The sequence below is a fragment of the Thunnus albacares genome, chromosome 5 (assembly GCF_914725855.1).
Source record: "Thunnus albacares chromosome 5, fThuAlb1.1, whole genome shotgun sequence".
Classification (NCBI taxonomy): domain Eukaryota; kingdom Metazoa; phylum Chordata; class Actinopteri; order Scombriformes; family Scombridae; genus Thunnus; species Thunnus albacares.
Window position 1 is genome coordinate 31,118,118 of NC_058110.1, and position 16,269 is coordinate 31,134,386.

At 40.0% G+C, this 16,269-nt stretch overlaps 1 protein-coding gene across 6 annotated transcripts in view; it reads right to left on the reverse strand.

Moving 5' to 3' along the window:
* Positions 1-15,557, reverse strand: part of rgs19 (regulator of G protein signaling 19) — a 35,316-nt gene extending 19,759 nt beyond the window's left edge. The window contains exons 1-2 of one of the 6 annotated variants that reach the window (XM_044352127.1): positions 15,314-15,556; positions 4,145-4,255 (exon numbers count right to left, since the gene is read on the reverse strand). In XM_044352127.1, the coding sequence (XP_044208062.1) occupies positions 4,145-4,159 (15 nt within the window). In that variant the 5' untranslated portion in view covers positions 4,160-4,255; positions 15,314-15,556. The other 5 variants (XM_044352128.1, XM_044352124.1, XM_044352125.1 and 2 more) reach the window with 5 other exon arrangements.
* Between the last annotated feature and the right edge of the window lie 712 nt (positions 15,558-16,269).

A 16,269-nucleotide genomic window follows, 5' to 3' on the forward strand; every position in this document is an offset into this window, starting at 1 on the left:
ATCAAACGCGGAAGAAAAACAGTAAGGTATGTGACTGCTCGTGTCTTGCAATAACACGAGTTGCCACATCCAACTCTGCATCCTTGAATGTACCATTACCTGCTGACACCAGCATTACCACACACACACATAAACAGAAACCGACAGTCGGACTTGAAAGGAGATATCGTCGAAAAATGTTTGGAACATGTAAAATATGACAGTGATTTGCAGCTCATTGGCTAAAAACGTGCAAAACTGCAGGTTGCCAAGATATTCACTTTTTCAGGAACTGAGATAAACAGTCTTGTTTAAAGCTTGATGACAAGGCGTTTTCAACTTTATCCAACAGGGTGTTGAAAGAGTTTCAACAGAGAGACAGCAGAGAATTTCCTCAATAACTCACAGAGGAGCGTTTAAAACCAGAACATGAAAATCGCAACATTTAGACACTCTTATCGACTTCTTTTCTAAGTTTTCAGCACAGGCAGTCAGAGAGCGACTGAAACCTCTAAACCACAGTGTTTCCTTGCTCTATCTGCTAAGCTACCGAGTCACAACTTCTGAGACTGCAAGAAGTAACCAAACCCAGTTCAATAAAAAGGCACATTTAACCGTCAGCACACAGAAACCATTCATAGCTCACCAGAGACAAGACGATTCAATCAACGATGGACGACTGTATGAAAGAACAAACGGGTCCTTTTTTTCAATTTTTCTGTCACTCTTTGGCTAATAGCTACAATGACTCCATCAATCAACACGCCTTCACTCCAGTAAAGGAGGAAGAAAGACGAAAAAAAAAAAAAAAAAAAAACAGTCCAAGGCAAGAGGAAAAGATGGAGACAGAGAGACAGGAAACAGAGTCAGAGGTATTGTGACACACAGGGTTTCTTGGTTTCTTTCTGAAACTTGATGAATCAGACCTGGTGTCCACACACACACACACATACACACACACACACACACACACCCAACCCTTCCCCTGACTGCATGGGCCTATTCATGCCACAGTGGCTTAAAGGGAAGAGCTGCTAAAAAACAACATTAAAATTCCTTCTTCCTCTGAACTTGGACACCCTTGTAGTCCAGTCTAGACTTGTCAACCTCTGTCTTTCACGAGAATGCAAACCTGACTGTGTATCCCTCAAGCTACATAAATGCTATAGGCATCGATTAATCAGACAGGGACATCTTTTCACAACTATGGTGTCTGTTTACTTCTTATCTGATGGGAAGGACGGTACAATAGATGAGTAACTGTTTGCTGTTTTGTTGATTTCTTACTTTTCTCTGATTGACATACCTGTCTACGTACTGGTCTGGGCCTGTTTTTCATTATTTGGGCCCTTTAGCTTCAGAGAAAGAAAAACTTAATGCCTCAGTATGCGATGATATTTTAGACAGGGAAGGTCCTTTCCTGTTTCAACATCACAATACTCCCCTGCACAATGTCAGGTCCATAATGAAATGGTTTTCCAAGTTTAGTGTGGAAGAACTTGACTGGCTTGGATGGAAGTGCCCTACCTCAGCTGAAATGGTATGGCTTATGGTATTTCTTATGCACTTGTCTACTTACCTGGGTACAAATTAAACTTCTTTGTCCACTGGCCAAATGGCTAATTAATGTTCAAATTTTACCAGCCAATCAATAGATTACCATTGGTTTTTTTTTTGGCTGGTGAGTGAAGTAAATCTACCAGCCATTTGCATATTTTACTAGCATTTGGCTGTTGGCTGGTGCTAATTTTGTGCCCTGCTAATTCCTGTTTTTTCTTACTTTTTATATATATAAAAAAACCCTTCTGTCTATCGCTCTTTCTCATGGTCAACTACTTGATTTGGCACTTGTTTGTACCACAGCTCTTTCAGAGTCACTGTCTTGTAACACTTGATTGTCTTGCCTCGCTAGGCTAATTAAACTTAAGGAAAAAGCGAGAAGTGCCACTACATCACACAGAAAAGGCCACATGTTTAACAAGAGAAGCGACCGTCATCTAGTAACTTCGATATCTTGGGTCTTTCTGACTCAACTCAGCAAGATATCGATTGATTGATCGCATTGTACGTTGGCTTACAGCACGTCACAATGTCAGGAAAAAGGAAACCTTCTGGGTTTTTACAAATTGGGAAAGGTTGAGACAAACAGCCCAATTAGTCACAATCAGTTGCAAATGTGTGAGGAAAAAAACACTCAGGTCAGACACCAGGCTGAAGTTAGTTTCATAATCACCAGTTGGTCGTACATCTAACCCAACAGAGTCTACATTAACTTAACGGAGACACTGTTAAGTTGAAGTTAGTTTTAACTTCAACTTAATGGAACTGCCACAGGGAAACCATGAAGGTGTGAGTAATGTTTGGGTTCCCACATACTTTTGGCCGCATGGTGTATGTGTGAAGGTCTGCCACTTTTGAACAGCTCTTGCAGGGACAGCCATCCATGTATGCAGAGGGTTTCCTACAGTGAATTATAGTGGAGGTGGACCGCCTGAAATACAAACGGCCTCCAATAACATCAGAGGAAATTGTTATATTAACCTTCACCTCCACTAACCAAATTCTTGGTATTTGAGCTCTTCAATTAACGATTTACCACCAAGGTGCCATTGAGCAGCGAGCCATACGGCCAAAAGTGGACACAAACACACATATACAGCTCCAGTGCACTTCATGAGCTGCATGTATGTAGTTCCCTTAACAGCAACCTTGCATCAGGAAACATTCAAATTGAAGGATGATAGGAAAGTGAGGACGAGACAGGGAGGAGAGAGAGGAAACAGAGTGAGTATAATGGAAGAGAGGGTGAGAGAGCCGAAGAAGTGAAGGAATTCGGGGGAGGTGGAGGAAGAACTGGAGAACGACAGAGAGGGAGAGATGAAGAGGTGAAAGTGGGTGAGAGGCAGCGATAATGAGGAATGGGGGGGGGGAGAGAGAGATAAGATAATAAGAGAGGGAGAGAGCCAGACAGAAAGAGGGAGGGAGAGAGAGAGAGGGGAGAGAAATGACATACAGATATGAGGGAGGCAAACTGATAGCAGTTATACAGTATATAGTCAACAGTGACATGTGGAAGTTAAATGACAGTTTAATTTAGGAGGACGATCAAGAGGAGGAGAGGAGAGAAAAGATTCAAATGAAAAGTATAAGTACAGTTGAGCTTGACTGATACTGGATTTTTGTTTTGATACCAATATGAATATTATATATAATATAACTCCACTCCACTCAAAATGTGTTCTGCTTCTTGTTACTTCAGTTGGATGTTTGAGCTTCACTGTGCAAAATGATCTATGTGCAGAGTTTGTTTTCACATTTATCTGCTGAAGAAGAAAGTTTTTCTGTGTTAAATGAAAAATCTGAGTTTGAGGCATATACATACGAGTATGATTTGTGACATTAAGTAGTTTGAAGCCAATCATGGTCCAGTCCACAACTTCCACAAGTGTGATGTGGAAACTTGAAGCCTCCAGTGCACAAACACTGAGAACGGACTTTTCAGTGAGATAAGAGACATCTTGTGTCCAGCAGTTAAACCTTTGAAATGAAAAATATTCATAGATTCTGGATTTTTTAATGAGGGAGAACAAGTAGATGTCATTTTTTTTAGGATTTTAACAAGATAATTAAACTTCTTTGGTGGAAAAGCCCTATTACACACACATTTTACTTATGTGTGTTATATATGGTTTAAAACATATCTGGAGGGGGTCTTTAAAAAATCCAATTAGGATATGTCTTGTGACATATAAATCAAAATAGCAGTTTGTAGTGAGGGAGTATCCCTTTACTTTTATAGAAGACACACTCCATCTTTCTGCATGTTTCACCTTGTGCTGCTGTAATTTTTGGTAATCTGGCGGCGTTCAATTCAGACTTGTGCTGCGTTGAAACAGATACGTTACTAGATTCAACCTAGTAAGACCGCTCTCATAACTTTTATGTTAATGTCACTCATGACAGCAGTCTTATTAGGTTGGACTTAGTAACAGTGATGTTAAATTGCCATTAGATTACCATAAAGGGATGTCTGAAAGGGGCCTTAAAACATTTCCCAGACAGTCAAACTAAGACATTTAGTGAAAAATGAAGAGATGAACACAAGAGGAAAAGGAAAGAAAGAGCATATGGGAGACAGAGAGAGGAAGAGTTACAGTTGGTTTACCAGTACGTCCGTCATATCGTGAGGGCGGGCAGTCGGTTAGTGTGCGAGTCGTCAGCGATGTTAGCAGGCCGGACACATGCATGTCATCCCCCCTTCTGCCTCGGACCTCTCCTTTGTAAATTCACACACATATGCATACACACAGGGGGAATGCAAAAATATATATGTGCGCAGACATGCATTCACGCAAATATGCAACATAGAAGTACGATACAAATGCGTCACATACACAGTCATACATGAACATGTGTGAAATGCCACGAGAACATTCAGCCACGGACCGAAAACACAATTTACACACATGTAAAAGCACAAACAGCAAACACGCATATAACACCCACAAAATGCACCAAAATTCCAGGGTTCATTCATCCGCAAAAACATGGGCGCACATAGGCAACATGCACACACATACACACACACACACACACACACATAAAAGGAGAGAAAAAAAAAAAAGGCCATAGTGAGTGGGTGTGAATCATCCACCTGTCACCCTAAAGATCTTCCATCATTGGTGGATCATTCATCTTTAACAATACTTTGAGAAAGGCATACATTTTCAAACATCTCATAATCATAACCTACATTTTCATTCAAATTGCTCAAATTACAAGAACATTTCCAAACAGTAATTAAAAGAAAAAGTGAATCAGTGTGTGTTTCCGTGAACTTCTCTTATGCAAACATTCTGAGGATGTTCTAACAAGATTATCTAATCAAGAGTTACAGAAAGCCTTTCTGTAACTCTCGGTGCATCATGGTATGTCATTGGTACTTCCCATCCCTCAGATGACGTATGTTCAACCTTCACACGTCAAAACTCCATTAAGCAAATAATTAATATTAAACACTGAATCAGATGCATCCCTGTAATGTGAGAATCCATTGACTTGTATCAGCAAAAAAAAAAAACCCTACTTTGTTAGGCGGATCTGGTATTCCCCAGGCCATGACCGATCCACATTAAAATACAGAGTCTTCATCAATGTCATTATAAAATGATGTGTTTCCGCCGTCAGTTAAATTCATCAACACACAGTGGGCTGCCAACAGCAATCCTTGGCCTCATGTTACCTCACATAAAAATGATTTCAATGGCTTCCATGCAGTCAGGGGTACAGATGCCAAATTTGGGAAAAAGATTATCCAGTAAGGCTGGGTGAAATATCAAAATCACTAAATTCTGGACCAAAAAAGGGCTAAACATCAATACTGGACCAAACCAGGACTTTAATACCAATAAATATTGGGACCAAAGCAGAGCTAAATCATCAGTGAATATTAAACCACACCAGGGTTTAAGCTTCAGTTAACTGGACCAAACTAGGGTGTAACAAACTCTGAATACTGGAGCAAACTGGAGCTCAAACATCAGTGAATACTGGACCAAACTGGGGCTAAAACATCAGTGAATATTGGACTAAACTGGGGCTAAAACATCAGTGAATATTGGACTGAACTGGGGCTAAAACATCAGTGAATATTGGACTAAACTGGGGCTAAAACATCAGTGAATATTGGACTAAACTGGGGCTAAAACATCAGTGAATATTGGACTAAACTGGGGCTAAAACATCAGTGAATACTGGACCAAACTGGGGCTAAAACATCAGTGAATATTGGACTAAACTGGGGCTAAAACATCAGTGAATATTGGACTAAACTGGGGCTAAAACATCAGTGAATATTGGACTGAACCTGGGATAAATGGTCAGTGAAAAACAAAAACAAAAAAACAGCTATTTTAAGATGATGAAAACCAATAATACTGTTTTTGGCAGTGTAAGAAGACTATGGTGTGAAACGATGTGCTTCGTCAAGCCTTTCTTGATAAACAGGTTAAAAGGCCTGGAGTTGTAAGGTTGTTAAACAGCAGCTGCCCTGTGGAAATACACCTTAAGGGTTTGTTTTCCTTTGAAATCCCTCTCAAGTGAGTACCTTGAATTCCACATTGAAACCATGAGACAGAGATTAGAGGCAAGGTTGTTGCTCATCATGCCAATTACAGTAGTTTTAAATAAGGAAAGCTTATGATGCTATGAAGTCATTTTGGGGAAATAGAAGGACTAATTTAGGGACTTTGGCCTCCAACTTGACAAGTGTGGCAGTCAAACTCGAGTTGAGCGATGTTGTCCACTGTCAGATCGTCACCTGTGAGATCACCTATGCCTGATGCTATTGGGTGAAGTGGCTCAGCAGCCAATGTTTCTCTGTTATCTGTTGTAATCCGGACGGCTGAGATTGTCACTAAATGAGAATAGCTATTCCTCCTTAAAAGTCAGTCCACCTTAAGTGAGCTTGAGCGTGGTGGTTCTGACGGAGATTTGAAATAATCAAACCTTTAATATGGCTTTATGGAAGCAATACCGTCATAGTCACATGAATAAACATTACAAAAGAGGGTGCACATTTTATTGAAAATATTTAAACATTCAAAAAATTCTATTTAATAGCAACGTCTCCTCTATTCAAGCAACAATAATTGAACATTATCATCTTATCTTTAATATCACAATCCAAATCATATCTATAGCATTAACTACCCTTATGGAGCAGAGCACAGTTTTGGTGAACGGAGATGTGGGGGTGTCAGACACATGGATAAAAAAAACGACAAACTGGTTTGTAATTAAAGATTTAAAATTCACTGGTCACTCACTGGTACTGATGCCGCTCCACCAGAAACATTTCTAAATGTACAGTAGGAACATTTATTTCCTGACAAATAGTGTGAACTGTACCCATGTTGCACTGCTACGTTCACAGCTATACTGCCAAAGTATGACTGGGCTTACTCAAAGTATATTTTAGCTTGTGGACTCCACTTATACTACAATGAGAGGCCTCATATATTTACCATACTGTTTTGATTTGATTGTAAGGGCTTGCAATGTTAAACTTTGTTAAATCCAATCTGCAGTTCTCACCGCTTCAATGGTTTTCCAGTTGAAGCCGCACTAGACAGTTCTACATGGTGGCAAAACCTTTAAATGGCAGCAACATTGAACAGAATTTGACTTTTGAAGACATCATTACTCAGAAATGCTGTCAAGTGAAGGCGATACTCACAACTGCCTGGCAGAGGTGACTCATTTCTGATTTTTAGTTGATATGTGGCACTGATATGATACAGATACAGATATGTATTAGAAACATGTAAACAGAGAAACCGCACGTGGAGCGTGACTGATACTGATTTTTTGAGGTTTTCTGATTTTTTTGGCCAAAAAATCTGATAAACACTGATACACAGTATACTAACCGTGCTGATGTACTGATTGGGCACTGATATATTCAGATCTGATCTGGCACACATAGAAATGTCTGATATACAAATCAGCATGTAAATCAATTTGGTATCTGCCAATGCAACTCTTATTTAAACACACAGATCATTTAGGCCAGCCAGTGACCACACATGACACCAAAAAAAAAAAAAAAAAAAAAAATCACTTCTTTCACCCACATTCTGGGTGAAACAATGTGGTGGAAAAAGAAGAATTTTCTCTGTTGCACCCTTATTGTGTTATTGCAACAATGGTGAACATCCCCTACTTCCAGCATCCCAATAGCGACGATTTTCTTCTTTTTGTCTTATGTGGTGATAGTGTATATTTTTTGCTATATATTTATGTTTCTCAGTGATGATTGGACAAAACAAACAATTTGATCACCTTGTGCTTCTGAAAATGGTGACGGGCATTATTCACTATGCTTCAAACTTCACTAAGTTTAATAGGTCAAATGAATGTTCTGCTTATTATTTTCTTGATTAATTATTAATAATGCAAATTGCTTTGATTTTATTGCCTAAGGCCACAGGTCACCGTATCCGTATCCCTTGTAACTCCAACTTTTGTGACATTTTGGTGAGTTCATATGATTCAAAGAATGCCATGGTCCTCTGTGGACTGAGAAAACTTGCTGACCTCTTGAGAGGTTCCTTTCAAAATCCCACCAGATAACCTCAAAAATGTATGGTGGTCTAACTAAAAATAAAGCTGGTCTTTTTTTAGTTCCTGAACAAACATTTGGCATTCAGGATATCTTAAGGTTTTCACATTTGACATCAATAATGACATGGGAACGCTGGTTTTGAGTGGATTTTCATGGACTTTAACATCAAAACCAGCAACATACAGAGTATAACCATCAGATACTCATAGCACAAGATGACAATGAAGACACACACACTTGAGAGAACGGTGACAACATACACAGGCACAAACAACACACATCAATAAGTAAAGATGGAATGAAAGACAAAAAAACAAAAGAATCAGACACAAAAAGACTGAGAGGGAAGAGGAGACAAAGCGGGGGGGGTGACAGAAATAGCGAAAGAGAGATGCAGGAAGGGAAGGCGATGACCAAACTGAAAGAAGAGGAAGCAAGCAACAGACACAATGAAGAAAGACACAGGAAGAGGAAGTATGTACCAACTGGCAACAAGAAGAAAAAAAAAAGCTGCGAGACTCCTGATCATGTATAAGTCAGTATCTGAGAGGTGGTGTGTTTCTTAATCTCAGGGTCGGGACCCAAAAATTAGCCACAGACATCTTTTTTTTCCTGAGAGCTAATACTGTTGATCCTGGTTTCTATGGTGATGCAGTATACAAGGGCTACTTTCGGGTTGACAATCCCCAAATAAATGACAGATCCTTGTAGAAGAGGAATGTGGATTTCTGAAAGTTTTGTCACGGTTTATTCAGTCAAGCGAGAGCAAACTTTTCACAACAACGAACATCACCGGGACGCCTTAAAACAAATGTCACTCTTCTTCCAACAGTGGTTTTGTTTTTTCCTTCAGAGCTGAGTATGTAATTTGAAGCAGCTACAGGAAAGGGACCACAAAACTCAAGAATCTATATGGACAAAAGGAGATGGATGTTGACATTTGATAGCCAGCGGTTCCACATGTTCAGACACACCAAAGTTAAAAAAAAAACAGAGAAGAAAAGCTAAGAGTCGGCAGGTCTGACACCTCCTAAAACCTTAATTCCTTCCCGTGCAATACCCTCATACATACCTGTCCGTTATGATTCAATGATTTTAATGATTCATGAAAAGGCATTTACTACACAATGAGGGGATGAAGAGGCTGGAAGAAAGAAAAAGGAGGGCTCAATACCATCTCTGATAGATTTAAGTGTTGACGCAACAACACATTCGTTTCTGCTTTTTGTGTCTCTTCCTCTTAAAAGAAGCTAACCGGAAGCTACACCTTATATGGTCATACATAGGAATTAAAAAAAAGAATCCTTTAAGTGCAAATGGGAAAATTAAAGTGACAGTTTATACAGAAGGTTGTGCTACACAGGATGTTGTATACAATAAGACTTATCACAGGACAGCTGTAGGATCTTCATAGTGTCAGTTTATACATAAACATACCATCGAGCACAGCAAGGTCACGATAAACTGGTGTTGATTTCATTTAAAAAAAAAACAACTATGACTAAATATGTTTGTCAACAACCTTTCTTTCCATGACTAAGACAAAACGGTGCTGACGTCATTAAACTGTGAGCAACATGCGATATTGTTGACAAAAAAAAACGACTAAAATGTAGTTTAAAAAATAAAAACTTCACCAAAATCTCTCTTTATTTTTATTGACAAAAACAAGGGAGACAAAATATTGTATTATGTTTTTTTTTTTTCTAAATTACAATACATATATATGTGTGTGTATGTGTGTGTGTGTTTGAGTGAGAGAGAGAGAGAGAGAGAGAGAGAGAGCGTGCGGTTAAACGTCAGAAAAGTGTCGGTGTTGGTGTGTATGTGTGTGTGCGCACGTATGATAGTGTTGCAAGTATCTGGTAAATAGGTGGGGATGCTGATGTGAAAGTGTAGTGGAGCACATTAGTGACCTCTAATCTGTTTATTTGTGTTTTTTCAATGCAAGCAGGTTGCAGTTGGTGTATGTTCAGTATTCTTTCAAGTTTTAGTAGGTTTTTATTTCCGTTGTTCAGAACAGAAAGTTAAGTTTGTCATGTACTTTGGATGATCAAAAAATTGGTTTGAAAATATTTTATTGTCTGTACAGCTCTCAGTGTTTTATAATAGTTTTAAAGAGAGAATTGGGCCCCAGTTGTTGAATCGTGTTGGTTCAAATTAAATATTCTAAGAACATGTTGCATGTCTGGATGTATTCCTTAAATTGTTACCATCAGACCAGACACTTTCTGCAAAGCTGCGTTCTTAATCATTCAACCTGTGTTTTTTCTTAAATAAGTTTGACTAAAATGACACAAAATGACTACATTGGCTGATGTGTTCAATATAATCTGAAAAAACAGAAGTCTAAAAAAAACCCACTACAATGTGAACAGTTTTCACTGACTAAAACTATACTAAAATAGTTAAGGTTTTCTTTGATTAAGACTAAAATGACCAGACAGGATGAGGTTGACTAAATATGACAAAGGGCATTTGACAAAGGAGTAAGACTAAATTAAAAAAATGGCTGACAAAATTAACATTACTGTAAACTCACAAACCATAAAGACACAGTAGGAAGAGTAAAGGAATATAATGGTGATTTTGTTTTTGTCTGAACTGTTCCATAAATTGGTTGATTGACCTTTTTAATGCGTCACTGAATCTGTGTGGAACGTGCCGGGGTCGGGGGTTCATTTTCACAAGATCATGTTCAAAGTCAAGTCCATCAGGGCTGCAACTAATGATTTTCATTACCGTTTAATCGGCTGATTATTTTCTAGATTAATAATTTTGGAAAATGATCACAATGAAAAATGCCCATTCTATTTTCTTAGAACACAAAGTGATTTCTTTAAAAGGTCTTGTTTTGTCGGATCAACACTATGGTATGTGCTACAGCAACAAATGCAGTTGCAAAGTGTAAGGAGTTATTCCCAGTTCCATTGGTTTCCGAAAGTCCCATCATTCCTCTGTGTACGTAAAAACATAAGGAGAGAAGTTAACTACAAATTCCAAGGAGCATTTTTGGTAAGAAACAACCACCAAGCTTAAAATTTTGTTACATGGGAAGGTAACAACTGGCAAAAGTTCAAGAGTGAGCTTTTTGAAAACTGATAATACAATCTGCAGCTTACATCACTTCTGGGTCAATTTTGAATGAATTTGGCGACTACGTCAACATGTTTTGTTCCCAGTTGCAATGATAAAGTCTGAATTCACTACAGTGTGGTTTGCACCCCTGACTGAGGGTCGGTCATGGGTATCTCGGTATTCATAGCCAACCGCCATGCCACACTGACAAAATCAAATGATACAATGCTATGTGAGACAGCCGGTGAACGTTGTTCGTGGCGCTTTTTTTATTGAGGCATTAGGGGGGAGTTCAGACCTGGATTAGTTCTGCATGAAAAAACGTAGCCCTCCCTCTCGTCTGAATGGGGCCAGTGCACTTCAGCAGAACTGGTGCCACCGCAGACTGCTTGGTAAAAAAACCCTCATTGGCAGTCCGGCAAAGAGTTGAACCAAACTCAACTTTTGCCGCAATGCAATCTGACATCATCTGGCAAGGCATCGCATTGGCCAATCATGTATGCAAGCGCACATTCCTGGTGGATTATTTTGTAACGTGAATACCGTATTCAACTGTTTACCTTGCGATCATCACGACAAAAGATAAAACAGTTGCCCAGGGCTCAAGACTAACAGCATCCTGTCGTCCCGCTGATGGTAGAAAATGACAGGTGGGACGCCTCCGGGATGAAAGGGATTTTTTAAAAAAAACCTTTTATTTATTTATTTTAATCTATTACAAAGCAAATGACAAACTGAACCAAGCACTACAACAGAACACGTCTTCTCATGTTGTTACTATAGTTACCATCACTGGCTGGCTACTCAGGGCAAGACCTGAAATGTTCCCGCGGTACAGGTCCATCAATCTGGTCTGTCAGAAACGGCTTGCTGGCAGGACCTCGCTTGTGGTCTTTTTTGTTAAAATCTAAAGTTTAAACACTTATTAAACATAGATAACTTGTACATGGACAGCAGTGATGGGCGTCATTGCGCAAATGGCTGCCCAATTTGTGATTAATGCTGCAGAAATTGGTGCACTCAGCATGCTACAATCTTTCTAGACCGCATGGATTACCAAGAACTGAAACCAGACCTCAGCAGGCAGCATATATAGTTGGCTAAATATAAAACTGTATTGCAAAGACACAGTTCACCATGGAAACATTTACAATTACTGAAAGAAGCATCTCTAATCTTTAAAGGATGACTCCATTAGCATTTTTCTTTCTGGGTTGTTCAGATGGAAACGCCAACTCAGCCATTAGCAAAAATCAGTGAGGAGGTTTAGACCACTGATGCAACAGTGAGCGCTCTGTCTGTGTGTCTGTTAGCACGTTTAGCAGAGCAGCAGCAACTGTGAGTGCTCTGTCTGTGTGTCTGTTAGCACGTTTAGCAGAGCAGCAGCAACTGTGAGTGCTCAGTCTGTGTGTCTGTTAGCACGTTTAGCAGAGCAGCAACAACTGTGAGTGTTCCGTCTGTGTGTCTGTTAGCACGTTTAGCAGAGCAGCAGCAACTGTGAGCGCTCTGTCTGTGTGTCTGCTAGCATGTTTAGCAGAGCAGCAGCAACTGTGAGTGCTCTGTCTGTGTGTCTGCTAGCACGTTTAGCAGAGCAGCAGCAACTGTGAATGCTCCGTCTGTGTGTCTGTTAGCACGTTTAGCAGAGCAGCAGCAACTGTGAGCGCTCCGTCTGTGTGTCTGTTAGCACGTTTAGCAGAGCAGCAGCAACTGTGAGTGCTCTGTCTGTGTGTCTGCTACCACGTTTAGCAGAGCAGCAGCAACTGTGAGTGCTCTGTCTGTGTGTCTGCTAGCACGTTTAGCAGAGCAGCAGCAACTGTGAGTGCTCTGTCTGTGTGTCTGTTAGCACGTTTAGCAGAGCAGCAGCAACTGTGAGTGCTCTGTCTGTGTGTCTGCTACCACGTTTAGCAGAGCAGCAGCAACTGTGAGTGCTCTGTCTGTGTGTCTGCTAGCACGTTTAGCAGAGCAGCAGCAACTGTGAGTGCTCTGTCTGTGTGTCTGTTAGCACGTTTAGCAGAGCAGCAGCAACTGTGAATGCTCCGTCTGTGTGTCTGTTAGCACGTTTAGCAGAGCAGCAGCAACTGTGAGTGCTCCGTTTGTGTGTCTCTTAGCACGTTTAGCAGAGCAGCAGCAACTGTGAGTGCTCTGTCCATTTCTGTAGCTACTGGCTGGTGAGTTATGGGGTTTATATCAGTCTATATGCAGCAACGTCATCATGCAGAAACCTATGTCAGGTAACATGGGAAAAAGTTTTTAGAAGGGCTTGGGAAAATGGCATTTTGATGCTAAAACATATGTACTTAAACCATAATTTGAGTTTTTGGATTTGAATACATATGGAACACTACTGAGAAGCCACAGAATGATATGAAAACCTAAAATAAACAAAAAAAAATGGATCCGCCTTTTAAAGTAAATCATTGAAGAAAACACTCATACATCAACAGGGGCGGATTCAGTCATTTGTGGGTCCCAGGCAAACTCTGTCTTGCTTTAAAAAGTAAAGATACAACATTTTAATTTTGGGGTGGTTAAAATTGTTTTTCGGGATGGTTCCCGAACGGTGGTGAAAAAAGTTGGAGCCCTGAGTTGCCACCATGATAACTTTCCAGAGTTGTAAAATCCTGTGAGTTTTACAAACTGTTTTTCAGTGTTTTGGCTTCTGGTACTAAGTCTTCAAATGCATTAATCTTTAGCTCGACTTCCTGTATTTTACTGTCTGGCCTGTAGCTCAAACAACACGCCCAAACCACCGCAGCCGCTGTAACGCAGTTCAGTTTTCAGTCTGAATGCCACCTCAGAGCCCATTCACACCAACAGACACTACAAGTTTTCTTTGAGTACTGTAGAGGTTGCCCACCACTACCACTTAAAGGTACAGTGCGTAGGATTTAGTGGCCGTGAGGTTGCAGATTGTAACAAACTGAATATCTCCCCCTCCTCTTCCAAGCGTATAGGTGGCCGTGAAACTCTACTACTGTAGAAGCTGCTCTGCATGCAGATATAAAGGGCTCATCCTGAGATAACAAAAACACAGTGATTCTTATTTTCAGGTGATTAAAACATACTTATGAATATTATATTCATAAGTATGCACTAAATTCTACACACTGCACCTTTAAGTTAGCTCTTGAGCTAGCAAACTCGTCATCTAAAAACAAAACTACATCTCCTGAATTCTGTCTCACAACAGACAGGAAGCCACACCAAATGTCATCAACCTTGCAATTTTATTTAACCGGTTAAGTATTGTATCAAACAGAATTAGCTAATAGCTTCCTTCCTTTTTCAAATCTGAATTGCAACTGTACCTTCAAACGTAAACACAGTAAAGACAATTTAGTGTTGGCTGACTGAAGAAATTCATTTGTTAAAGTAGCTAAAAGGAAGTGGAAAGAAATTGTTGCAGACTTTTTACAACATCAATCTAATCCAAAGACAGTGATAAAGATTCCAATTAAATGAGTTAAGTTTGGTACAACATTTAATTATCATACATGCTAGTTTAATGTGGCCTTTAAGCCTCTGTGTTACAATTGAACCGGTTCTCCCCTAAAAACCCGTGGTTACCAACAGCAGAAATGTCAGTTTACAGTCATTAATTTACTTCAAACTCAATTAAACTCAACTTAAGCAAAGAAGAAAGACACAAAAGAACCAAAGTAAGAAATCATTTTCTCTCCTTCCTCAGTTTTCTACCCATGAGCTGTTAGTGTGGTTTTAGAGCGTCCTGTTTTGTCACAGAAAAAAAAGAACAGCAAACTAAAGAGAGAGCGACTGAAACACCCCCGCTGGAGTCAATGTCAGAAGAAAACCGTTAAAAAAGGAAACAGGTAAAGACGAGAAAAGAAACAAGAACATGGTTTCCTCCTCCTCCTCCTCTTTTTTCCCGAAGACTGCCAGCCTGCTGCCCATTCTTGAGGAGGAATCAAGGAGGTAAGAAAGGGAAGAAGGAAAGGAGGGAGGGAGGAGAGGTAGGGAAGGAATCACGGAGACCGACCTTTTCCTCAACACCGCGGAGCGGGGAAAAGCCCCGCCGCTGACTGGAGCCCAGGGAAGGAGAAATTAAACTGAAACCAGCACCCCTCCCCTCCCCGTGTTCAGGCTCGTTTCTGCAGCCGATCAGATACTCACAATCTTGGCATTAATAAGGTCCGGAGGGCGGTATCCGCTGCGCTTTCGGAGGCACATCCGTGTGTTTTTTTTTCTTCCTCTGCCGCTCCGCACCGGGGGGTTTGGTGCGTGGGTTTTTTGATTTATTTTTCTAAATATCCTGCTGCCGCCGCTGTATCGGAAGAAGAAGAAGAAGAAGGAGACCTCCTCCTCCCCCCTTCTGCTGCTCTCCTCCTGCTCGGGTTTTTCCCAGAGAGAGAGAGAGAGATAGAGAGACACACAGAAGCACTGTGTGTGAGAGAGAGGGAGAGAGATCACCGCCCTGACAGACCGAGGTAGCAGAGCGCATGCGCAGATATACATGCCCATTCAAGCAGGAGGAGAGCCGGAGTTCTCTATAATAAAACTTTATAAATATATATATAATCATTTTTATTCATTGTTCATGTTAGGACACATCATAAATGATCGTTTAAAGCCATAATTTAAACACTAAGCCACTTTGTCACATACTTTTATGCACTTTTATACTTTTAAACTAAGTATTATTTTTGCTCTAAAGTGTTTTTTTTACACATATTCAGACATAATGAGAGTTTTAATTAATTTAATGCAACTTCAGATGGTCCATGTGACCTTTTTGCACCCCACATAAAAAATAGGCCAATGCATGTATGTTTTCAGTGTGAAAAGCTATTTTTATTGCATGCAGCTGTTCATATACATGAATATAGTTCACATAAATATGATAGCAAATATTATAAAGCTTCCAATTATTGTCTGAGATTGCACCAATGATTTTTTTTAAATAAGAAAACAAAATTTCAATGTCTTAATGTGCCTATCAGCTCATATGCATAACTTATACAGAACATGTTCAACACTGGACTAGGGACTGTTTTTTTCATCTTGAAAGCCAAAACAAACTCACCAAATAATTTACCATTTTTGTAAAGTGACACTAAACAGGAGAACTA